The sequence below is a fragment of the Callorhinchus milii genome, unplaced genomic scaffold (genome assembly GCF_018977255.1).
Source record: "Callorhinchus milii isolate IMCB2004 unplaced genomic scaffold, IMCB_Cmil_1.0 Scaffold4, whole genome shotgun sequence".
Taxonomy (NCBI): Eukaryota; Metazoa; Chordata; class Chondrichthyes; order Chimaeriformes; family Callorhinchidae; genus Callorhinchus; species Callorhinchus milii.
Window position 1 is genome coordinate 55,330,167 of NW_024704745.1, and position 27,628 is coordinate 55,357,794.

General features: G+C 39.7%; 1 protein-coding gene across 1 annotated transcript in view; it reads right to left on the minus strand.

Moving 5' to 3' along the window:
• LOC103184290 (protocadherin Fat 3) overlaps nucleotides 1-27,628 on the minus strand; it is a 390,074-nt gene that overhangs the window by 140,690 nt on the left and 221,756 nt on the right. The window contains 1 exon segment of the mRNA XM_042334569.1: nucleotides 23,417-23,478. Coding sequence (XP_042190503.1) covers nucleotides 23,417-23,478 — 62 coding nt within the window.

Sequence of the window (27,628 nt, forward strand, 5' to 3'; positions counted from 1 at the left end):
GAATTGTAGTCACTGTGTGTACTTGTGGGCAACTGAGCACTCGCCTCGCAAGTGAGAGGACCTTGGCCTGATTCCCGGGCGGGGCGAAATCTTAAGCAAGTTCCCTTACTCCACACTCCTCTGTTTACCCAGCAGTAATTAGGAACCAGGTTCAATTGATGGACCATTTTTCTAGGGGTAATAACCCCTTCAAATTATTATTATTTATGGTCACTCACTCCATGACTCAATCTATGACTGTTTGTGGGACACTGTCACGCGCAATTAGCTTCCCACAAAATATAGTCAATTCAATTTACAGTATATTCTGTGAAGCGCTTTGAGACATCTCACTGACGTAGTAAGGCACTATATCAAATGCAAGAATTATTATTATATCATATAACATGGCAGCTAATTTACACACGACAATATCCTACAAATAGCCATGAAAGGGGAATATCTAACTGAACAGACAGGCAAGGCCTCAGTTTAACGTCTCAGTAATTTTAGATTCTGTAATCTGTATTGACATAGTTCCCCTATTGTTATGTCGTAATCTTTCTTTAAGGAGGGCTCATCGTGCTGAAAATCTTCATTTGAGTTTTTGGTGAAGGATGACACCAGCACTATTGTCATCCTTCACTAAAAATGTAGATGAAGTACATGCAATGCACAAGTACATGCAATATTGACCCTGTTTGAGAAAGCGGCTAGTTTCTATTTAAATGTCAATCTGTACTTTTATGAAAATAAATCATAAAATGTGATAAAGGTGAACAGCAATTCTCATATAAACAGTTTTGAGTTCAACTACTACACCTATTGTGCTTTTCCAACAGTCCAATTTTCAACTTCAGGTTCATATAGGGAATTCAAAATCTTGCAATCTTTTCCAAACTAATTTATAAAGAACACCAGCAAGTAGCGTAATAAACAATTAGTCTTTGGTTGAAACATGTTGTTATATTTTGTAACCCTGGCAGCATTCGGGGTTTGGCGTTAAATACAGTTCAATACCAAACTAAATTACTTGTCTTGGAAACCGGCAGCTGATAAACCAACGGCCTAAATCTGCATTCCAGTTAGAAGAACCTGCATTTTTTAGAAAAGGTGAATTTCACTCCATTTCCCATAATAGTAGCCAAAAAAAGTAAATAATTATAAAATAAATTTAATTGTATCACTTAGACAGCAGATTTACGGCTGGGTTTAGATTGACTGTTTTCTTGGTGTTTGGGGGCATGCAGAGAGCTTGGTGGATTGTTGGATCCAGTCTTAATTTTGATGCTAGCTTTCTGTAGCACTTAAAATAGATTTTACGAGCTACATGGCAAAAGGTGGGCTTTGGAGCTAACTGTGTTAAGAAATTTAGTTCAGTGTGGCCAATCCGATGTGCTGAGAAGGTAGAGTCGGTCTGGATCCACAACAACAACAAAATTACATTTATAGAGCGTCTTTCCTGTCGGGAGGATCCAGAAACACATTGGACACATTGAAGAAACAACTTGTAACAGTAATGAAAGATGTTCACTGGGATTCTGGAAAGATGTAATCAAATAGGTCGAGGTCTTCATCATTGAACCTCTCTTGTGATCTCTTTCATTTCAAGAGCATTCAGAATTGAGCAAATTCTTCACTGCAGTTTTAATCTTGAAGCTGGCATTTTGTAAGTTCTTTTAAAAATCTTGTTCTTAATAATAATACAATCCTTGCATTTGGTCGAGCACTTTTCATGTGCGGAGGATGTCTCAAAGCACTTCACAGGATATATCGTGAAGCAGTGACTGTGTATTTGTAGGCGATTGTGACAACTCATTTGCACACAGCAATGTACCACAAACAGCCACAAAGTGTTTTATTTGGGAGATTGGTGGCCAGGACACTGGAATAAACTCCCTTCTCTTTTTAAATTATGCCATGGGATCTTTAACATTCATCTGAACAAGGCAGATGGGACCTTGGTTTCAATGTCTCTTCCAAAGGAGAGCACTTTCAACACTGCAACACAACCCTAGCCTTTAAAAGTTAAGACTGTATTCAACAATTTGGGAAATTCTTGGCACTTTGAAACAGGAGAAAATAGAATAAATCTCAACCCAGGTGAAATGTCTTCCCCCAAATATACTCCGGATCAAGTACCATTTTTAGTAGGATCAGCAACAGGCTGATACAGGATACATTTGCTTATCTATTATTCCTTAATAGTAATAAAATTAACTATGTGAAAATGTAATCTTGAAAGGTTTTTTTTGAAGATGTGCAACTCAACAGAAAGTATCCCTCGAGGACTAAACCTGGTGTCACAGAGTAATTAGTGCAGCACATGTTTGTATCACAATTAGATTGGAATTGTCAACATGCTGCGCGATCTGGAGTTTCTGCCAGAAATGAGTTCATGTGATTTTGCAAAAGTGATAATCAGAATCTGTCAATTGCTAATCTCTTTTCAATTATCCATAACAGTGTTACTAATCAAGCCAACAGATTATTAAGATCCATATTTCATAAACTGTAAAAGTCATTATATAGTCCTCGTTTTATGTGAACATTCAAATAATCATTATAAGCCTACCCTGTTTGAAATTGCCAACCGAGAGCCAAATTGTCACCACAGGAGCATCAGAGACAACCAACTTAATTCATTAGTTTTCATTTAGCGCTGAAATGCAAATTTTGCAGGGAATTTCTGCAACAATAATCCACATTTACAGAACACCCTTCATGCAGGATAGCATCTTGGAGCACTTCACAATAGTAGGTCAAGGAGAGGAGGGAGGGGAGAGGTGACCAGAGGTGCAGTCAAAGAGGTAAGTCTTCATGGGGAAATTAAATATTTATAAAAAGGTGGCAATGCAAAGTGATTTATCCCAGACTCATAATTACAACATAACAACAACTTGCAATTATATAGTGCCCCTTTATAGTGCCCCTGTGCAGGAGGTTAAAAATTTAATTCTTATTGGGGATGAGACAGTTGGGAGGACTGATACAGTTTTCTGTAGCCGTAGCAGGGAGACAAGAAGACTCTGTTGTCTTCCTGGGGCCAGGGTGAAGGATGTCACCGCCGGGCTGGAGATAAATTTGAGGCATGAGGGAGAGGATCCAATCGTAATGGTACATACAGGGACCAATGACATTGGTAGGACCTGTAGGGACGAGTTAAGGAGCGAGTTCCGGGAATTGGGAATTAAACTAAGGAATAGAACTTCCAAAGTGATGATATCGGGACTGTTACCTGAGCCAGGAGCTAATTGGTACAGGCAAAAGAAGATCATAGATCTGAATGCCTGGCTAAAAGAGTGGTGCGGAGAGCAGGAATTCCAATTCATGGGCCACTGGCACGAGTATTGGGGAAGATGGGAGCTTTTCCAAAGGAATGGGCTCCACCTAAATAGGGCTGGGACAAATGTCCTGGCTACGCTAATAAACAGGGAGATAGAAAGGGCTTTAAACTACTAAGGGGGGGAGGTAAAAACCTAGTAGTTTAGTCCACCACAGTTAAACTTGAGATCAACAAAAGCAAGAGAGCAGATTAACAAGGGAGAAGAGCAAAGTGTGTCAAGCAGGGAAAGGAAGTATAGTGATAGAGTGCTGGTGAATAGGGTTAATAGCCGGAAATCAGAATTAAGGGCGCTATATCTGAATGCACGAAGCATTCGTAACAAGATAGATGAATTAGTTGCACAAATAGAGACAAACCGGTATGATCTAGTAGCCATCACCGAGACATGGTTACAGGGTGATCAGGGATGGGAACTGAATATTCCCGGTTACGTGGTATATAGGAAAGATAGGCAATGTGGTAAACGAGGAGGGGGAGTGGCCCTGCTAATAAAGGATGGGATAAAAATAGGAGAGGAAAGATTTTAAATCTGAAAAGCAAGATGTTTTTTTCTACAGTCTTCACCGTATAAGACACTGGAAACATAGAGGACCAAGAAGACAATGTTAGCAAGCAACTTAGGGAGATTAACATTAGTAAAGAGATGGTTCTAGGTAAATTGTCGGGTCTTAAAACCGATAAATCCCCTGGACCGGATGGCCTGCATCCGAGAGTTTTAAAGAAGGTGGCTACTGAGATAGTGGATGGCATGTCTATAATGATGCTTGACTAACCTTTTAGAATTTTTCGAGGATGTATCCAGCAGGTTGGATAAGGGGAAACCAGTAGATGTGGTATATTTGGATTTTAGGAAGGCATTTGACAAGGTGCCACACAAAAGGCTGTTACTCAAGATCAAGGCACACGGGATTAATGGGAAAATATTAACATGGATAGAAGAGTGGCTATCGGGTAGAAAGCAGAGAGTAGTGATAAACGGATCATTCTCGAATTGGCAGGATGTAACTAGTGGAGTGCCACAAGGATCAGTGCTTGGGCCTCAGCTATTTACCATTTACATCAATGATCTGGACGAGGACATTGAATGTAATGTGTCTAAATTCGCGGATGATACTAAACTAGATAGCAGAGTGAGCTCTCAGGATGATGCAAAAAGATTGCAACAAGATATAGATAGGCTAAGGGAGTGGGCAAGTAGGTGGCAGATGGAATTCAATGTTAGCAAGTGTGAAATTATTCACCTAGGTAGCAAGAATAAAAAATTATTTTCTGGAAGGGGAGAAGTTAGATAGAGTTAGTATTCAAAGGGATTTGGGTGTCCTTGTACACCAGTCCCAAAAAGTTAGTTTGCAGGTGCAGCAAGCAACTAAGAAGGCGAACGGCATGTTAGCGTTCATTTCGAAAGGTTTAGAATATAAGAGTAGGGAAGTCTTGCTGCAACTGTATAGGGCTTTGGTGAGACCCCACCTAGAGTATTGTGTGCAGTTTTGGTCTCCTTACTTAAAAAAGGACATACTTGCCCTCGAGGGGGTGCAGCGTAGATTCACTCGGTTAGTTCCTGGGATGAGGGGACTGACCTATGAGGATAGGCTGAATAAACTAGGGCTGTATTCTCAAGAGTACAGAAGAATTAGGGGGAAACTTATTGAAACTTATAAGATTCTTAAAGGGCTGGATAAAGTAGACACAGAGGGTTTGTTTCCCCGGTAGGAGAATCTATAACCAGTGGTCACAGTCTCAAAATTAAGGGTCAGCCTCTTAGAACAGAGTTGAGGAAACATTTCTTATGTGAACTTATGGAATTCACTACCCCAGAAGGCTGTAGATGCTCAGTCCTTGAACATTTTCAAGGCTGAGACTGATAGATTCTTGAAAAATAGAGGGATTAGGGGATATGGAGATAGGGCAGGTAATCAGAGTTAGGTGAGAAGATCAGCCATGATCTTATTAAATGGTGGAGCAGGCACGAAGGGCCGAATGGCCTACTCCTGCTCCTAATTCTTATGTTCTTATGTTCTTTATAAAGATGGAGTTGAATGCTGAACAAATGAGAGGGTGAGTGGGGAAGAGGGAGGTGACTGTAGGTGTGATTAAAGAGATAGATTTACCGCAATGGTACAGTCCTGATTTAAAACCATGTTAATGTCTGCATTTCAACACTCCTCCTGCAGTGGCAACATGTCTCCAGGAGGCAGTTATAAGCAGAGTAAGAAGACAGAGCATCAAAGATAACGGCCAAGATTGAACAGCGAAGACATGCTCACCATCACCCACTGCAGTCTGTCCTTAATTAAGAAACAGGAACAAGTTTGCAGCATTTCATAAATTGTCCCTTGTGCTAAATTATACAAGCTATTAAATGCTTAGTCATTAAGTCATCCTAGCATTAATTGAATGTGCAAATAATTATTATAAACATCTCAGAGTGATCAGCCACCCTGAACACAGAACCAACGCAACAGTGAATCACCTAAAAAGGTTTTTTTCTAAGTGAGAAACTAGGCCATTATCTATATATGTCACAATCCTACAAGGAATCACTGTTTTTGAAACAATTAGCTTCCAAGATTTGGAGCTGACCATTCAAAGGAAATCAACCCAAAACAGGCCTGTGAGCTAATGACACTGAACAGCTTATTCAGAGTGACTACTCCATCCGGGGAAAGAATGTTCTTTTTTTGTGCCGGGAAAGCCACTGGAGGTTTATTTTAGCACTCAGGGGCAGTGACAGGTTTAAAGACAACCACTCAAATTCCACGTCAAAGCGAGTGCAATAACTGTGACAAGAGACAGGACAGGAACTCAGAACGAAGACGTAAATTCAACCACCTGCCCTTTAACTGACAATACCACAAACCTTAGAGCATACACATACCCTTATTGAGTCTAGAATTTAGAATTATCTGAAAACAAATCACTTCAGCAAGAGTCAGCCATGCCTTTTTCAACAATATGAACCTCCAGTTGAGGGTTTTCTGGTGATGAGAGCTAACACTTAGAAGAGAAAGATAAACAGCTGCTCTCATGGCTGTTACACTGAGCATACCCTGTTGCAAGAATTTATTACCATTTAGCAATTCAGAGCCAGAAACCCAACTTATATTTCCCGCATCAGCTGGGACCGAAGAGAGCTCCGAGCATCCAGATGTCAGTTAGTCTGAGTAGCACTCATACATCTTGGTCACAAGGCTGTGGATTCAAGTCCCTCATCAGGACTTGAGCTCACAGTTCAGGCTGACATTCCAGTGCAGTGCTTGTGAAGTGCAGCATTGGCAACAGGTGCCAATCTTCAGGTGAGACCAAGGTTTTGTCTGCCTGTTCAGGTGAACGTTAAAGAGAAGAGTATGGAGGTCTGGTGGTTAAAAATCCTCCAGTAGAATTGGTTATTGATCCTTGCTTGTGGGGCATTGCTGTGTACAAATTGGCTGCTACGTTATCCTACACATATACTGTCACTGGATTTGACAGTGCTCCTGTGTGGCAGTTTGAAATATTGCAATGTTATAGGACTATATCAAATGCAAGATTATTATTGAATAAATGAGTGATCAACCGTGAAAAAGGGGGTTACAAAACAATACCATTTATATAGCACGTTTCACACTGGGAGAACATCTCAAAACAGTTCAAGCTGTTGGCTGGGCACCCACACTGGGGGTTAGGAGGAGAGGTGACTGAAATACAGGACAGGACAAACAAGGCAAGGATATAACTCAGATCAAAGTACACAAAGGTGTAACTAAGTGTCCATAAATGGTAAAACAATGTAGAAAATGATGATAAACAAATCAAAGAGCAGAGAAATAGAAGAAAAACTACACCCTCCAACACATATACATCTAGTAAACAGAAAACAGGGCAAGCATGAAATCAGCATCAGGAACAAACAGGTTATCGACTGTTGCACGAAGAGAGTATGCAACAACATGATCTCATGCGTAAAGATAATTTAAACTCACATCGCTCCCACAGCCAAAATGCTGTGAATTTACGTGAATAAATGATTGTAAAATATGCAGAAAAGCTAGCAACAAAAGTAATGGATGAATCTCAGATTACAGCTCAAATAAGTGATACTCTTCACAAAAAGAAATGAGATCTGATTAATGAGAAGAACAGAAACATTCACCTGTTCAAAAATGCTGTCACCAAATACCAATGTAGAACAACGGAGGGCAATTGTGGAACATCAGAGCACAAAAACTAAACCATTACGCCCATCAAATCTGTGCTGATGTTTTCTCTATAGAACCCACCTAATCTAATCATATTCTACTTCCCATTTGTTTGCTTCCCTCTTTCAAGATGCATCTTAAAACGTACCTCTTTCACCTACTATCAGGTAACTTTCTCCTCCCCACTCAGCTCCCACCCCCAGCTCGGGTATCCATCCAGCACTGTGAAGCACTTTGAGACACCCTTCCAATGTGACAGTCACTACATAAAAGTAAATTGAATTGTATTGATTTCTGGCTCCCAACCCTCCACTATTCCTCCTCTTCAAGCACTATCCAGTTCCCTTTTAAAGTTAATGTTTTGACTCTGTGCAAACAATGGTTTGTGGCAGAGAATTGAACATTACAATCAACCTCTGTCAAAAAAGACTTTTTTTTATTCTTACATTAATTGGTTTGTAAATAATGCAAACGTGGGAATCACAGATCGCTTCCTAAACTGGGTTCCATTGCAGGAAACAGCCTAAACAAATATTTAACCTACAAGCTTCTGAAACTTATCTAAAGTTAAGTCAAGCAGATTAAATAGTTCAGCTACATATACACAGTTACTGATCTTTACTGTAAAATCCGGTGAAGAATTTGAAACATTTTGATGATATGATAAAACTCTATATCAAATGCATGTTTTTTTTCTGATTAAATAACATGGTAGTGGAAATTGCTAGCAGTAGATTAAAGTGTATGCAACTGCACAAGGGAAATTATTTTTTCACTTTCTGTATCCATCTATTTTTGATAATACATAGGTCAAATGTACAGTAAAATCCCCTTTACACAGCCCAATTTACACCCATCATGCTGTGTTGCATTCAAAACTGAAATTTAAGTACACACTTATTTTTACATTTTGTTCGCCACATGGTTAGTAAGAACATTTTTTTGAAGACCCTTAAACTAATATTTCACTTGTTCAAAACATTGTCATGAAAATAAATTGATCCTAAATGGGAATAATAAACAATGCTGGGCTCTTCTTCAGGCTGAGTGAATAAAGGCATTAAGCAACAGAGATTGAAAAGCAATTCAAAAGACCCAAAGAATCAAATCACCAGATCACAAGATTGGTCTGGATAAAGATGTCCTTTGGCCCATCCAATCTCATCTTTCCAGAACACCCACCCTACCGTCTCCCCATCACAGCATCAAGCTAATTTTTAAATGAGTCCAGGTTCCTGGCCTCAACCACCTTTCCTGCCAACCTGTTCCACTTGTTGATTCAATAATAAATAATAATCCTTATTATGATTACTCTCTGAGTAAAGAAAAACGTCCTGGTAGCTGCCCTGCCATTCTCATCCACTTCGAGCTCTCTGCTGCCTTCGATACCGTGACCACTCCATCCTTCTCCACTGCCTCTCCTCTCACCTCAACCTTCAAGGTTCTGCCTCGAAAGGCTCAGGTCGTATCTCTCATACCATCTCCAATTTGTCTCGGCCAACAGTTTCGCTTCCAGCCCCCGCACAGTCTCGTGCAGTGTTCCTCGGGGCTCTGTCCTCGGTCCCATCCTCTTCAACCTCTACATACTCCCCCTTGTGACATCATCCGCAGACATGGGGTCAACTTCCACATATATGCATATCGTGTTCAAATCCATTCACTCCCTGGCACCTCCCTACCTCTCCGACCTCCTCATTCCCCAATCCACCACCCCGCGCCTCCGCTCGACTGGCACCAGCTTCCTGCTCGTCCCTCGCACCCTCTGCCCTACCATTGGAGGTCATACTTTCAGCCACTACACCCCAAAACTCTGGAACACTCTCCCTCTATTCCTCCACCTTGCCCCCTCTCTCCACTCTTTCAAGTCTCGCCTGAAAACTTTCCTGTTCGACCATGCTTACGGCTTCCTCCCCCCCCCCCAGCTCGGAGTCAGGCTTAGCAACTTTAAGTGCTCTGAGACGCTACCTGGGATGGAGGGAGCTATACATGTGCAAGTTGTTGTTGTATGCGGATGACAGCCAACTCTATCTCTCTGCCTCCACTCTCGATTCCAGGAAAACTGACGTCCTGACAAACATCAAATCCTGGATGAGAGTCAATTTTCTACAGCTGAATGTCAGCAAGATTGAGGGACCCCCGATTGGCTCGCGCCAGCGCCTCTGCACTTCAGGCATTGGCAGCATCAGCATCCACACTCCACCTCACCAGGCCATTCAGGAACCTGGGCGTCTTGTTTGACCCTCAACTGTCCTTTCTCCCCCATATCCATGCGATGACCTGCTCTACCATCCCCCATCTACGCAACATTACCCAACTCTGCCACTGCCTCACCTCTCAGGCCACCAAAACCCTCATACATGTATGCGTCATCTCAAGGCTCGACTATGGAAACTCCCTCCTTATCAATCTCCCCAATTCATCCCTCCACAATCTGCAGATCATCCAGAGTTCTGCAGCTCGTGTCCTCTTCCACACCAAGCTCCATGATCCCATCACCCCCACCCTCACCGGACTCCAATGGCTCCCTATCCCTTGGAGGATAGAGTTCAAACTCCTCATCCTCACTTTCAAGGCCCTCCACCACCTTCAACCTGTTTGTTCCATCCGTTCAGCAGGCTCCAGCCTGCTCTATGTCTCCCGCCCGACCCGCCCTACCATCAGGGGCCGGGCTTTCAGCCTCTCTGCTCCCAACCTTTGGAACTCCATCCCACAATCCCTTCGCCCTGCCTCCTTCAGGGCATTGCTCAAGACCCTCCTTTTCGACCGTGCCTTCAACCGCCCTCCTACCTCTCTGTCCTCCCTCATTCCAACCCTGTCCCCCGCACTTGGGTCCTGATCCCCGACTTCAGCGCCTTGGGACATCTTCCCGATGTGAAAGGCGCTTTACAAATGTAATTTGTTGTTGTTGCCATCATCAGCGGCAATGTTTTCAGCTACTGCACCCCAAAACTCTGGATCTCTCTGCTTCAATACCGCCACCCTGTGGAGGTATTGCCTATCTTCCAATTGCAACTGAAGACCTTCCATTTTGACCGTGCCTCCAGTCACCTCCCGAGTTTGGCATGGTTAAGCGCTCTCAGGCACTGTCCCCATAAAGGAAGCTTTATAAATGCAAGATGTCGTTGGCCAGAAATCTGCGACCTCTTGTTCTACTGTCTCAGTGCATCCAAAAGTATTGATCTGGGTTTCTGTTTCCAAACCAATGCAGTATAATAATGATAATAATAGTGGAACAACGTGAGCCACAGACTGCACTTATATCACTCTGTGTATAGCAAGAGCTTAGAAGATACTCTAAACTGAACCATACAATCAATCTTAAATATTGTTAAAAGCTGTGATTCACTGTGAAGTGTAGGGACTGTGTATTTGTAAACAATATACTGACATCAATGTCCCACCAACAGCATGAAGTGAATGACCAATTTTATTTGGGGAATTTTTGGCCCGCCCACTGAGAGAAATTCCCTTCTCTTTTTTTGCCTTCAACATCCAACTTAACAGGCAGGCGGGAGCTCAGGTTAGATGTGTCATCCAATGGTTGGCACATATAACAATACAACAGAACTGCACTGGGGATACAAGCATCAGCCGAGTCTGTAAACTCAAAGTGCTCATGTGGAGCTTGAATCTTCAATCTTCTGACTCAGAGGCGAGAGTGCCACGACTGAGACAGGCAGACACACATTATAAGCGATTACCAGACCTCACTTTACTTGCATCCTTCAAATGAAACCAGCAGGAAGTGAATGATTTCACATGCATTTTGTAATACACAGGAGCTAGTTGTATTCTGTTATAAAGTGTTCCTTCTGTTTTATCGACTGAGACATGAAGATTGTGGCTGCAAGCAACACTATAGAGACACTGAAAAAAGGCAGCACCTCTCTGTAACATTCTATATTATACCACGATTGCTGATCTAACAAGTATTATATCCATCCTTCCTTCAGGTGAGATGTTAAGCCAATGTTCCCGTCTGGCTGTTCAGGTGGACGTCAAAGATCTCATGGTACTATTCGAAAAGAGAAGGGGGTTTCCCCCAATGTTCTGACCAATAATCTCCCAAATAAAAGTTCAGCAGGATAAGCTATAACACCTTTCCCTGCTGTTAAGGGGACTGGTGGATAAGAAGCACGAAAGGTGTGAACAGAGAAAAGGGTTATGAACCTAGGAAATATCGTGTGAAACTCAGTCAGCCGGGTGTCTTGACACATGTGGAAAACCATCACCATGCTTCAGAGGATCCAAACTAAACAAAGTTACAATGCCTCCCATCTATACTTAGAAATTCCTGAGATATTTGTTAGAATGGAATGCACAATCTCACCTTGGAGGGAGATGTCCTATTTCCCTAATCTGGAGTGTATTAGGTGCAGAGCCATGGCTTGGGGACCCCCAGAGTGTGCATTGGAATCTAACCAGTTAATAGCTTGCCAGTGAAAGCATAATTGGGAGTATATAGAATTTAGGCAGAATTTTCTAAGACAAGGTCACCGGGGATGCCAATTGAAATGAATCAGTGTAAATTGGTTCAAAAGGCGTAGAAATGTCAGCACAGAACGCTGTTCAACCCATTGTGCATGTGGCATGCTACATCCCCTGCTGGAGTTATCCACTCTAAACCAGTTTCCCTGCTATTTCCCCACACCCCTTTATAGCTTTAACGCTTAAGTGTTAATCAGATTCCTTTTCAAATGCCATAATTGACTAAGCTTAAGAGCCACTTGTAATAAATCCTTGCGTCAAAACATTCTTTTTAGTTCTCATTTTATTGCTTCTAGGAAAATCTAGAGTTTATGACATATATTTCTTATTCTATAAGCATTAAAAATACTGACAATAATTGACCTCTGAAACCCTATCATAATTGTGTAAACTTGAAAAATTGAACAGTTTCACATCCACAGGTCTTCAATAACACATTTAAAATTGTGATATCAAATCAGTCCAGTAGCGTCTCATTTTTGTTTCTTTTATCTCTAATAGTTGCTACTCTACAGCCCTTTTAATAATGAGAATAATAATCCTTACATTTGATAAGGCCTTAAAAAAATATTTTACAGCTTTTTTACAGCTTTCAATTAGAGAGGACATCTTAAAGTGCTTCAAGGATTTATTGTAAAGTGTAGTTAGTGACTTTTGTGTGTTTTGTGGGTGAATGTTTTCTCTGTAAATACTGAAACTAAATACATTATTTATCTCTGCCATTTTCTACTATGAGATTGCCTCCCTCATCTCAGCAACCTCATGTTTCCTTTGGGCTAGGATAAGAGGAGATATTCAGCCCATCGAAAAGGTTTCACCAATTCTTGGCAGATCCTTGAATCCAAACGCCTGCCCTTTTGGTATACCCATACTTATTTAGTACTGAACATCAGTCTCTTTTCCTAAGCCCTGAAACAAATTTGATTAGATGTCAAATTAAAAAGCATTTACTTTGAATTGTGTTCTCAATTAAATATTCAAACATCTTCTAGTTTGCCTTGTTAACAAAAATAACAAATGCATGCTTATTGAAGATAGAAAAGAAAGCTTAGTTCATTATGATGCCAAACAGAGTGGTGGTGCATCTTTTCAGGGAAACATGAGTCACCAGATTTGAACTCCAGCAGCTCACAATGGATTATATGATACGGTTTCTTTCAGAGACAACACATTTATATTGTTCATAAATATACAATGTAACACCAATAATGCAAATGAAACGTTAAGTTCATTGATTCAGCTATTTTGCTTTTCTATTCTCCCAGCTGCAGTTCTGCAAAAGAAAGAATGGGAAAAAAAAGCTACAAACAAATGCAACCTTTCTATTCATTTTTATCTATCATTCTTTATTGCTCCACACTCACTGGGTGGCCGTAGCCACTAGGAGTGTACAAAATAGATCTATTAAGGATAAGATTGAATAAACTGCATCAGACAAAAGAGATCAAATAGAGAATGAAACCAGTATAATTTGAAAAGGCCGTGTGAATGAATGGAGTACTGAATCGATGCATTAGATCACATCTTTTAAATAAAAGCTGGTTAACTAATGAAAAAACGCCAAAGCATTTATCCAGAGGCAGCAACTATTTTCCTGTACTTACTCAAGAAAATGATTCATCAGTGCTTTTAAAAATCAATGGTAACAACTGACATGTAAATAATTGTGGTTTCTGAATATATTAATTATGGAGTACTGTAGCATATTGGTTAGAGCACTCGCAAGTGAGAGGACCCAGTTTGGTTCCCGGGTAAGGCAAAACCTTAGGCACGTTTCCCAAGTAGGAAATCGTCTGTTAGTTGATCGGAGGATCGCTTTCCAGGGATAATAATCCATTCAAAAAAAAAATAATTTGATGGTTTATGGGACACTGCTGTGTGCAATTGGCAGCCATGTTTCACCCACAAAATATGCAGTCAATTCACATTACAGAATATTCTGCGAAGTGGTTTGAGACATCTCAACGACGTGATAAGGCGCTATTTCAAATGCAAGTATTATTACTATTATAAATAATACATTTCTAAAAAATTTGAATCACAAAAGATATTTTTACATTTTTCCCAACATGACTGCTCATTATAATAATCTTTGCATTTGAAACCGCACCTGTCATGTGGGCAGGATGTCTCAAAAGTTTCATAGGATTTACTGTAAAGTCTAGTGACTGTATTTTGTAGGCAAACAGAGTAGCTATTCTGTGCACAGCAAAGTCCCACAAACAGCCAAAAATTGCTGTTTCCTCATTGTTTGTGCAGACCTTCTCCTGAGCAATGCACTGACAGAATATGCAAGAAACAATGAAGGCTACAATCCCAAGTAGCTGAATCACCAACTTTCTTCAACTATTTCTGAAGTTACAGATTTTTTAACAGGATTGTGCAGTGCCACTAAAATAAATTAGGACACTCTAAATCAAATCCTTTCAGTAGATCAAGCTGCTTGCTTACCATGCTCTGACCACCTCAGTCTCCCTGATCTCCCTGCCTCAAACTCACTGACACAGTGTTGGGATTCGCTTTGATTCACAGGTCTCCTACATTCCTCACAAGACTGCTTTTTTTCATCTCTGCCATATCACCCGTCTCTGCCCCATGACAAATGCTGATACATGCTACTGTTATCTCCCGTTTAGACTTTTCAAACACATTCTTTGCTCTGTTCCCGAGTTTCACAATCCATAAACTCCAGCTGATGCAAAATTCCACTCACTGCATCCTCACCCACACCAAACTTTACACACCCATCACCCCAGTTCTCGCCAGGCTCCGCTGGCACCCTGCTTCCAATTGATGAACTTCAAGGTTTCACCCTCACCTAGTCATCTCTTCCCTCCTTTCTATCGCTCTAATCTTCACCTACCCTCCTCCTTTGCTTGACCCTCGTTGAGCTAACTCAGGCCCATTGCTCGGGCCCTGCCCCTTTATACCACCACTGATGGCTGAGACTTCAGTTCCTATGCCTCTAACATCTGAAACCTGCTCCCTCTAGCCCTCCATCTTGCTCCCTATCATTGTAACTATAAATCCTGCCTAAAAACATATTTTCAGCGATTGTGCCTATGGCCACCTCTCTCTTCCCCCTCCCACTTCTCCTTTGCTCGGTGTCCAACCTGGTCTTTATGAAGCCCTCCAAGTTGTTATCCAACATGAAGAGTACTGTATAAATGCAAAGGAACGGTTGCAAGCATTCTTTTTAAACACATATTTAAACAAGTTGTGTTCAGTCTAAGGGTTAATATGCCTTGTTTTGACTAAAGTACTTTTACAGTAATAACAATGAACCAACCACACTTGTTTTGCAAATCTAGATACGTTGCATACTTTATATGTTGATTGCTTCAATGAGAAATTCATAGTTTACTGATATTAATATGGGCAAAGCAACTGAACTGAAGGAACCAGTGCTTTCACAAAAGCCCTCAGAAGAGGGTGAATTTATCAGCTAATGTCACTGGATCTTATTGAAACACTTTAGACTCAGAAATCACTTCAGCGATCTCCTCTGATGCTATCTAACATAATTTAAAGTTGTATAGCACCATCCATGTCAGGAGGATGTCTCAAAGTACTTAATAATATAATAATAATCCTTGCATTTGATATAGTGCTTTTCACGTCTTCTCGACATCTCAAAGCGCTTCACAGAAGACTGTAAAGTGAATTGACTGTATATTTGTGGGCAAAATGCGGCAGCCAATTGCACACATCAGTGTCCCACAAACAGTCGTGGATTAACAATGCTTGGCAGACACCTGAGCTTGATGTGGGAGCCGAAGAGGATGGGGAGGGGGGAAATGACCAAACATGCGGTCAAAGAGGCAAATCTTGTGGTGGGCCTTGAACAAAGGGAGAGAAGGAGTGATTTAGAGGAACTCCAGACATGGAATTCCAGAGAGCGGGGACAGAAAATATTCCCAAGCTGCAACGTTCAATTGTATAAACTCCATTTTCAAATGTTTGCTTATCGCACTTCCAACAGCAACAAACTCAATTATAACCTGGAAAATTCAAAATATTTCACAGGTCTCCTTCATTCCTCACAGTGAATCCCTGACCAAGACTGCTTTTCTGCTTTTTATAAAGGCTGCAAATCTGCTTTATATAAAAAAATCCTTTTATATTGCAGCCAGATTGGTAAACTTAGCTTTTATGCTTAAAAGCAAACCATATTTTTAAGAAATGGCAAAATGCATATTTTTAAGATTACTACATCTTTAGAAAGACCGACAATGCAGTTCTTGAATAGAATTAAGATTGAAATTCTGGAATTGTGAGTGAAAACCTACATTTTTAGATTAATCATTTTATAAGAACATAAGAAATATGGGCACTCTGGTTATTTTAAATGACGAATTGTTTAACATAAATTTATTGAAAAATACCAGTTCTCCGATTTAAAAAAAAGTGTGGTGTATTGCGTGGAGCATGCTGAAGTCTACAGCAAGCAGTAGAAGGAGATCACTAGGATTCTTCTCAATTGGAACAAGCTTGAGGCATTTTATTTATTTGTCTTCTCATTGCTGAAAAATTTTTACAACAAAAAAAAGGATTTATTGCCATGTATGACATAATGCTGTTTGGATCACTGAAGGCTGCCTTGAAAATACAAGACAGACACCCTTTAGCCATGTGCAAACGTTTGCTACTCAGTGACCACTCAGTAGTATGTGGCCCTAGCAAAGCCAATGCTGCAATTTTACTTATGAAGAAAGTTTATCATCAATGCCAAGCTTTGAGGCTGTGTAAACTAACTTAAGGTTAGCCTAGATATATTTGCTTAATTAATGGCAGGGAGAGAGAAAGAAGGTTGGGGGCCATAATAATATTAAGTTTTTATTTTCTGGGTGAATATGACAGACAATTTTCTGCACAGCATACTCCACAAAGAGCTATAAAGTGAATGACAATGTTTTATTTCGGGGATTGTTGGCTAGGACATGGGCAAAACTGCCTTCTCTTTTCAAATAGTGCCATCTTTAACAGCGACCTGAACAGGCAAACGGGGGCCTTGGTTTATGCCCCATCCAAAGAATGGCACCTACAAGAATGCAGCGCACCCCAGCAATGTACTAGTGTCAGCCTTGATTATACGAGTTTCAAGTCATGACATCTCCATACCTCAATGCACATGTTCTCATTGTCTCTTCACACACACAAATTTAAACAGAATTCACTTAGCTAAATACAATAAAAATATACATTTATATTTATGGTCCATCTCAAGAACTTCCTCTTTGACCGTCGCTTCGGTCATCTTTCCATCCCCTTGGCCCCCAACCCTCCCGAATCGAATCCCCTGCTTCGTTGCAAATCCTCCCAATGTGAAAGGTGCTAAACAAATGCAATATGTTGTTGTGAATAGCACTGTTCACCTGGGAGGACATCACAAAATGCACTCCCTCTCCAAGTATGTATATTTTGTGTGACTGTCAAATGTATTTGCACATTTACAGTCACTCTGTATAACTTGAGAAGACACAATATAGTGTAAACCAATTCCTCAATCTAAACTGACTATAATATTATATTCGGTATAAAATGTGAGAAGGACGTCCCAAAGTGTCTCACAGGATGTATAGTAAAGTGCAGCATCTGTGTGTTTGGTGAACTATCATCATTAAGGGGAAGTCAATTTATGTCCAAAGCATTCTCTTCCAATCTGAAAAGTACTTACTTGTAAGCATATACTTCACCTTGCTGTAAATATTCCCCTTTACAACAACATGCAATTACACAGTGCCCTTCACGCGGGGTAGGGTCCTGGAGCGCTTTACATGCGTATATGGGAATATTTACAGCACAGAGTCTGATGCAATCTGGCATTTCATTCTTCTACTGTTCACTAGCATGATCTAGATGAGTCTGTGTGTGCCCTTGAACATCTCCATTAATATTAATGGAAGTCCATGTTGCCAACCATCTCAGAGCTACCTGACACAATATAAAAATCACTACCAGCTGAGAACGACTGCATGTTCAGCTGGTAGAGGGTTTATCAGACCAGACTGCCTCAGACCACTTCTAGTGCTGTCTGAAACAGTGATTCCATTAAGGACAATAAAGCTTATAATAATAATCTTTGCATTTGAGATAGTGCCTTATCACATCTTCGAGTTGTCTCAAAGCGCTTCACAGAATATGCTGTAAAGTGAATTGACTGTATATTTGTGGGTGAAAAGCAGTAGCCAATTGTGTACAGCAGTGTCCCATAAACAGTCATGGATTAAATGACCAATTTATTAAGTTTGTGTGCTCTTCTCACGATATACATCACCCACAGCCTAGGAATTAGAAGCGTGAAAAAACTGACAGCCTGTGCAAGAGTATCAAAGGGAAGGAAGGTAATCAACAACAACAAATCACATTTATATAGTGCCTTTCACGTCGGGAGGCGCTGGACAGTGAAGGGTTTGCACCCTTGCTGGTGGTGGAAGCCAAGGGGGGTTGAGAGTGACCGAAGACATAGTTGAAGAGGAAGGTCTTAATACAGGATTTGAAGGAGGAAAGAGAGGGGACTAGACTGAGGGGCTCCAGGATAGAGTTCCAGAGGGTAATAGTCTTATTAATCAATAATTTTTAAATTATTATATTATTTCACTCAAAAAATACAGTCACTATGCTTTCAGTATATCCTGTGAAGCGCTTTGAGATGTCTCAAAGATGTGATACTGGGTTATATCAAATGTAAGGATTATTATTATTATTAAGATTAAAAGTATATTTATTTTGTTTTCCAAACAGAGCTATGAACAAAGAATACTTGCAAGTTTTATTCCTCTTTTAATAGTCCTTGAACTCCTCAATAAGTGGAATCTGGAGTCCTTCAATAAATGTCAATATTTTCAGATGTAATCCCTGACCTGCTCCCATTTAATAACAGTTTGAACAGAACCCATCTATGAAAGAAGTGTAATGGGCAACAGTGTTTTTCCCGAATGTAGTGGTCATGAACAGTGGTTGATATTTCGGGTAAACTGCTTAAAGCAGCTAAGCTAATGTTCCCAGAAGTTGTTCACTTCATTTTCTTGAACTGGATTTTAAGAAATGTACATAAAATGCACTGCAGTGCAGAAAAGGAGATAAAACTCGCACAAGTCTTATCTTTATAAATCATATAATAACCTAAGTCATACATTCACCTAGGTCCCATTCAGTTTCCTATTAAAACCACTTAGATTTCTTTCCACTACTCATATATTACTCACCTCCTACCTCGTAAAGCTGCTTCCCTACCCTCCATTACTCCGCACTTACCAGCTGCTTATATTGCGGGCAATGATGTGCTGACCCACAAACAGCCATGAATCAAATGAAATAATTCTTTTTTTGGGGGGGTTGGGTGGGATTGTTGGTGAGGACACCAGGAGAACCTGACTTCTCCAATTTGATCCCGGGTTTCAGGCACGATCCAGAAGTCACCATTAATGCAGCGACTTTTTTGAATAAAACCACAATGCTACAGACCAGGGGTTTCTGTGAGGCACTGGCATTCACAGTTCTACTGGCACTGAAGGGGGAACAGACAATGTATGCACACTTGTTCATCGCCTCTCAAATTACAGAAATTTCAATATCGAATGAGATAAGTCATTCAAGCAAAACATGGATAAAAAGCTATAAAGAGAGAAGATAGTTAAACTGCGCAGGGAAGCCAGTAATTGAGTGTAGCATGTTTTAAATAAATGCTACCTTTTTTCTCATATCAGCTCTTTGATTCCAGAGATTTAACAGTGTAAAACCATATGCTGCCAGAGATGATGCTGACACGCTCATAACTCTGCTCTAACACAGGTCTGCATACTATTTGTTATGCACAACAGACAAAGAAATGCATTTAGATAGTTCCTTTCAAGCAGAATGAATGTCTCAAAGAAGGAACAGATATATGATAGGGAACAATGGGCAGAAGAAAGAAGATTGAATTATGAATCTTGATCAAAAGTAGTCAGACAGATGTTTTTAAGAGGGTTTTGAAGGCAGGGAAAAGCAAAACAAAGAGATTTTGAAGACAGTTCCAGAGGGAAAGGGAAAGTAGGTGAAAGCTCAGCAAGAACCGTGAAGGGATTTGAAGGATGTAAACTACAACAGTACTTTTGTGCATTCCTTGGCAATGAAAAAAAAGGACAGAGGTTTAATGCTCCAATAGGCAACTTCAGGTTAAGATACCAGGAAGTATTCAGCCAAATAAATATTCGTTTATATCTCTTTTAAACATAATAATATGGCTAGTGATTCCACCTAACTTTTTGGCTCAAAAGAATGCCAAATTTTCACAACCCTCTGTGTGAAGAATTGCTTCCTCATCTCAGTTCTAATTGTATTAGTTCTGATTTTAAGGTCATGTCCCCTGAAACAGATCCCTCTGTCAGAAGGGAAAATTGTCTACTAGCTAACCAGTCAATTATTAGAAAATGTTGTGGCAGGAAAGCTCAATTTCTCAGCTGACCTCTCCTCTCAGTGTAATGTACTCACCTTATCAATGATGTACAATGAACCTGAACAACCACACACTGAATGCAAGCACCAACTTCCAGGATAATGAAAATCACTTTCCTTTAGATGGCAGGTGATTTTTTTTACCTGGTATTCTGTGTATTACATTTAATATATACAGAGTAAAGAACAACTTTACTCCTGCAGAAAACTGATTATTGCACTGCTATGATACATGATGCACAAATTTCCTTCGTCAAATATTCATATACTCATTTTGATGTGCTTTCAGTGTATCTTTATGGTCTGATATATCCAAACACTTGAATGCCAGGGTGCAAATAGGCTCATATACAGATGGAAGGTTAGCGGGGCAATTTCTTCATTAGTTGCAGAAGTGAGAAATTAAATAGATAAAACTACACAAGTCCACTGAAAATCCAATCCAATTTACATTCATAACTCCTTTTATGTCAGGAGGAAGTCTTAAAGTGCTGGACAATGCTGGATGGGCACCTGAGCTGGAAATGGGAACCAAAGTGGGTGGGGAGGGGAACGATGACCAAAACATGGACAAAGAGGTGCATTTTGAGACGTGTCTTAAATCATGGTACACAAAGTAAGAAATTGGACTTTTTTAAAATTCAAATGAAAGTGACTGCATTTTGTAAGCGAATGTGTACAGCAATGTCCCACAAACAGCCACAATGTGAATGATTATTATCTGAGTGATTGTTAGTAAGGACACCAGAAGAAACTTAATTCTCTTTTCAAATTGTGCCATGGGATTTTCAATGTCCACCTGAAAAGCCAGATGTGGCTTTAGTTTCATGTCTCATCTGAAGTATTACACCTCCAACAATGCTCCGCTTCTCCAGCACTGTACTGGAGTGTCAGCCTAGACCAGTCTTCAAACCATCGATCACTACTAGGTGTCATCTTGCACACGCTCAATAAAAACAAGAGAAAGGAGCAATTTAGATAATTTAGTTTATATTTTTAAATCGAGATATCCTTACCAACAATCACTCAGATAATAATCGTTCACATCATTCACATCTGACTTCATTTTCAATTAGACTAAATAACTACGCAGTTGTATCGTTCCTTCCTCTTGTCTTTTTGATCATTCAGCAGAGCACCACCTCGCGGTGATCGACTGGTTATAGACCCCTGGACTAGACGGTGAGCTCAAAGTCCTGATATGAGGGTTGAGCCCACTACTTCTGACTCAGATGTGAGAGTGTTACAGATTGAGCTAGCGTGACAGCTGTGAAGCGCTTTGAGATTTCCCCCCTTGTAAAAAAGCCTATATCTCATGTAATAATTATTATATTATTAAGCATTATATATAGAGGTATCTTATGGATAAATGAACCAATTATTTTATTCATTTGAAAGGCTGCTAAATATACGAGGAACACACTGAACCCAGAGATGATGGATACTTTGGGTATTTGGTTGTGAATCCCATCCAACGAAATTATGTATGTACTGTATTCATTCTACTTGGCAGCACTATCTGTCTTCTTTACGAGGCGTTACATAGAGGAATACAGCATGGAAAGAGATAATTTGCCAACTGGTACTTACTGGTGTTGATACTCCATACTTCTCCCGTCACCCTCACCTACATCACTCTACTCTTTTCTCCCTCATGTATGCATCAAGTTTCCTCTTAAATACATTAATAATAATTGTTGCATTTGATATAGCGCTTTTTACATCTTCTAGACGTCTCAAAGCGCTTCACGGAATATACTGTAAAGTGAATTGACTGTATATTCGTGGACAAATTGCAGCAGCCAATTGCACACCGCAGTGCCCCACAAACAGTCATGGAGTGACCAAATTATTATTGTGTTTTACGGCTGAGAGAAAGAACATGTTGGGTTCTAGTGTTGTAAATGAAGGGATAAATACAAATCCAGATGGTTCTGGAGTTAATTGTCCTTTGGAGATTCATACAGATACGAGAATGGGCTACATTCCACAATTGGGGAGGTTTGAGGTACTTGAAAGGAACAAGCTTAATGGGTTTGGCTTATTTCGTACTTTACAATGTTAAAAACAATGAAGATGAATGGTCCTCACTGCAGATATACAAAATCACACCTTATGTGATTAAATGCTCAGTGATTCACACAAAATAACAACTTGCACTTATATAGCACCCTCCATGTAGGGTAGCATCTCAGAGTGCTTAACAGTGGCGGAGAAAACAATTTGAAAGGAATCTAAATAGATAAGATACATTTGGCAGCACATCGTAAGATGTTAACTTGTTCAGAAGAGCACAATGCTGGACCCTGCTTTGGATATGGCCAGAGAGGTGACAAAATAAATAATTAAATAGCACATTTCTAGACTAGTGTAACATTGACTGAATGTGCCTGACATATATGCGACTCGATAACAAATATTTCAGGTTTACTGGTAATGCACTTATGTTTTTAATCACAATGTAGTGTCGTGAAGTATGGCTACAGATAAAAAGAGACCGATGGATGGCAAAAGAATAATAATTTGATAGTATCTCTTAAAAAAACACATGCTGGTTTGTGTACTAGATTAAAAAAATGTCTCATAGACCTGGATTCATATAGATATTTAGACTGTTTCACTGCACTGCCCCCAATTTTGGGTTAAATGCATCCATATTGTTTGATGAGTATAACGGAGGATCACACCTAACACATTAACCTTTCCTTTTTTGTTGCCAATCAATGTGTTGTGCATCTCTACCATTAGGGGCAAGGGAGGGAGGGGGGCGGGGGGGCCAAGGGGAGGGGGAGGAGTGGGGCAAGAGAGGGGAGGGGGCAGAGGGGGGGCAAGGCAGAGAGGGGGGGCAAGGCAGAGGGGGGGGCAAGGCAGAGGGGGGGGCAAGGCAGAGGGGGGGGCAAGGCAGAGGGGGGGCAAGGCAGAGGGGGGGCAAGGCAGAGGGGGAAAAAAGTTTTAAATCAATAAAGATGCTAACAAGTGTCAAACCCACCTCTAGAAAGTGCTCCGCCTGCTGTTCTCGATCCAATTTCCTTGATGTAGTCATGATGAGACCTGAAAAAAAAGGAAAATGGGTTCATTTAGAATATCATTTTAATTTAATTCATCTGATACACTAACGTCATAACAATTCATTATAAAAGATCAGTGCTGTAAGGTGAACCTGCACCACACTGGGGTTTGAATGCCAGTCTTTGGTTCCACAGAAGTGAGGGGAATGGGTTAGGACATCAAGAACACAGGGGTAACCCTGTGAGTTATCCTCACACAGCTTCACATAGTCAGTACCAAGTGGGTTAATGAGAATTGGATTCTACCTGTTCCAGTGGATATTAAAGATCACATGGCATGATTCGAAAAGTAAAGGTAGTTTCTCCCAGTGTCCTGTCTCACAATCCCCCAAATAAATTTGATCATTTAATTCATGAATGCTTGTAGGAAATTGTTAACATCTGATCAGAAAGATAACATCTCCAACAATGCATGTTCCCTGAGCACTGCATTAGAGTCAGCCTAATCTATGAGCTCAAAGTTTCAACATGGAGTTGGAACCCACAATCTTCTGACTCAAGGGTGGCTATTGATCGAGGCTGACACCGAGTAATGTGTCAATGGCAATGTATGTTACCTCCCATCCATCGCAAACCTGAAAAAAGGTGCATTATTTACTGTGAGAATGGCATTAGCTCATTTAATCACACCTGTTCTTGGTGCTTTATCAATTATAAGCATTCTGTACTTTTCAATCTGTATTAGCATTTCATTGTTGCAGATGGAATTCAGTTTCATGATCATTGTTTTCTCATAATGGAAACATTATATTGCATTATCTATGTGTTTGAGAACATGAACAAGAGTTTCTATTATTAAAACCAAACCTATCCTCCACCCTATCATGAGTTTTTGATCTCCTATCCCTCATGAGTGTTCTTGTTAAATACCTAGTGTAACCCAAAGAATCATTATTATCAACAAGTAAATTGAGATATTTCATACAAATTTAACCGATCAATCGAGTCAACATAATGAAAATGTGCTGACGTGGTGCTATCCTGTGGTGGACAAGTGTGAATGACATATGGATCTTTAACCAAACTAATGAAGTTTTGCTGAAAATTTCATATATGTGAACACACATTATCATTCCAAGAAACTGACTCTGAGATTAATGTTGAGGAATCAACACCAAAAGTTCTAATAAAGGATGCAATTAGCAAGCCTAATGATCAGCCACTGAGTGCTTTAATCTATTTTACCATGATAAACTACTGATAGAGTTAATCTGTGAAAAGTACGGATTTGCAGTTGAAGTGGAGCTGTTCATGAAACAAGAATTCTACTGAGATTTCCTGCAGTAAGCCCAGGCACAGTATCATCAAGTATAATCCTTAAACACTGTAACTGCTCTATGAAGGAGTGAAGACATACAAAAAGCCACTTCAAAGAAAGGGCATCTGTCAATGATTAGTATTAAAATACTAAATATTGCCACGTGGGATTCTGGAGTTCGACTCGACAATCGTGACAAATTTTATTTTGTTAAAGTAATGACATTCTGAAAGTCACCAAGCTACTGATCTTATTTACTATTTGTTACATAATAACGTGATTAATTTTTCAAAGCATCTATGTCTCTTACATGTTGCGGAATAATGGCTTTACATCAGACTACGTTATTTGAAAAAAGTAAGCTTCGCAATTAACATCAGAAACTTGACTTGATCTGATCTATCAACTGAGCCAGAGTGTCTGTCTGGTAGCATTCTTGTCTCAGAGTCAGGATACTGTGGGTTTAAGCCCATGTTAGGACTTTGAACTCGCATTCTAAGCAGACACTCCTATGCAATGATGGGGAGGCATTGTCAGAGGGGCCATACTTCAGATTAACCAAAAAGAGAAGAGTTTCTCCTGGTGTTCTGGCCAACAATCCCCTGGGCAAAATTGATCTTTCACTTAATGGCTTTTTGTAAGACATTACTGCGTGGAAAATTAGCTGCTGCATTTGTCTACAATAAAAACCCAGTCATTACACTTTACAGTAAATTCTGTGAAATGCATTGTCTTGAAGTGAAAGGCTCTGGTTAAAATGCAACTTTTTAAAAAATCTTGCTTCTGTCTCATTGCCTCTGCGAGGCATTTACTGGTTTAATGTGCTGTCTGTACCTTTTTTTAAAACTTTTTCCAGTACTACAAAATGACCTGGTGCTTCTTTCACTACGATTTAAAACCATGACAGAATTTAAACTGGTTACAAAATCAAAATGTCCTATATTTGAAGTAAGAAGCAACCATACTTTGTTCACTATGGCTGGTTGTGGGATATTGTAGCGTGCAAATTAGAGTGTTTAGCCTAGAACAAATAGTCACTGCACTTTACTGTATGTTTCTGTGAAGCACTTTAGAGATGTCCTCCCAATGTGAAAGGCATTTTATCAAATGTAAAGATTATTATTATTATTAATAACTATGCATCCATCACAAACAGTATAAAGAAATTGCTTTTTAAACTGTTCATGATTACACTTTATCATTTTAATAGAGATGTGTTCCGAAGATCAGAATAAAGTGAAGTATTTTGCTGAGAAACCTGAAAGTTGTGATGATGTATGGAATTGAATTTTTAAAACCAACTTTTTTTTAATGGCTTTTTGGGGGAAAAAAAGACTTGCGAAAAATACTTGAAGAATGGTTCAATGGTCAGTAGAACTGAATTGTGCAGGTTCAATATCGTCCTGTATATACCCAATACCCACAGTATATGTGCGAGAGATCTAGATAAGAGCGCATAAATTCTCTAGAACCATGGATTAAAATGGTTAAAACTTGAAAAATTAATGTGAATTGCTTTACAATATGCATTTTAAAACATCTATCCCTTATGCAGATTTAAAAAAAATACAGTTTAATAAAATTAGTCTTTTGTCGGGTATTTCCAAGAAAAATTGATTGATGCACAACTTAAATCTACCATTAAAAGCATTTGTATCATTTGCATGTGGTAACAGCACACACGACCATCACATAGTAGTGTTGGTTTGTAGACAATATTTTGATGAATCTTTGAAATTAAACCAATAGACTATCATTTATATTATTTCATTATACTGTATGCTTGCAGTAAACTTGGAAATAGCTTGGAATATAGTATAAATATTAAACAAGATATGTGGGAAAAAAGTCACCAACAAAACCATTTAATTGCAGTCACTACATTCTAGAGTAATAATAATAATAATAATCCTTGCATTTGATATCGCGCTTTTCACGTCGGAAGGACGTCCCAAAGCGCTTCACAGAACACACTGTAAAGTGAATTGACTGTATATCTGTGGACGAACGCGGCAGCCAATTGCGCACAGCAGTGTCCCACAAACAGTCGTAGATTGAAAATGACCAATTTATTATTTTTTTTTGGCTTTAGAGGGATTATTAATAAAGTGAATCCTTTGAAGCCCATTGAGACATGATGATGAAGTAGAAAGATTATTATTATGATTTATTCATTAGCCTTCTAGAAAGTAATGCATGTGAGAATAAACAAATGGCTGATTATTTTTAGCATTTGTTAAATTAAATTAAACACCTCACTCAGAATATGGAAGATCCCTTGTCACAAAATCTAAATTGTTTAATTTTTTAAAAATGTTTTGGTCAGCTGGGTGTCTGACACATGTGGAAACCCATCACCATGCATCATCTATCGAAACCAAATTGCTTAAGGAGTGTTAACATACGCTAAGAAAAATGTGACATCAAACTGAGGCTTGTTCATGTGGATGCTAAGGATTCCATGGAGCTATTCGAAGATCAAAGGAAGTTTCTCCCAGTGTCCTGACCAACAATCTCCAAAATAAAATTGGTGATTCACTTGATGGCTGTTTTGTGGGACATCTACGTGCACAAATTGGCACATGTTAAATTAGAATATTGCCAGATATTTGACATATGTTGAAAAATAATGGTCAAATCTTCATTCACAAAATGTTATACTAGTCTAAATTTACTGAGTGCTGACTGCCAATGAAATTGGAAAATAAGGTCCCAAAATATTATTTTAGTTTTCCTGAGGCTACTTTTGACATACATATACAGCTCAATGCACCTCACGATGACAGAGATTTACTTTATGCTGTTTCTCAATGGGCATCCACTGACATGGTCTTTCCTTTTGCCTGCACAATTAATTTCCATCTTAATTACTATG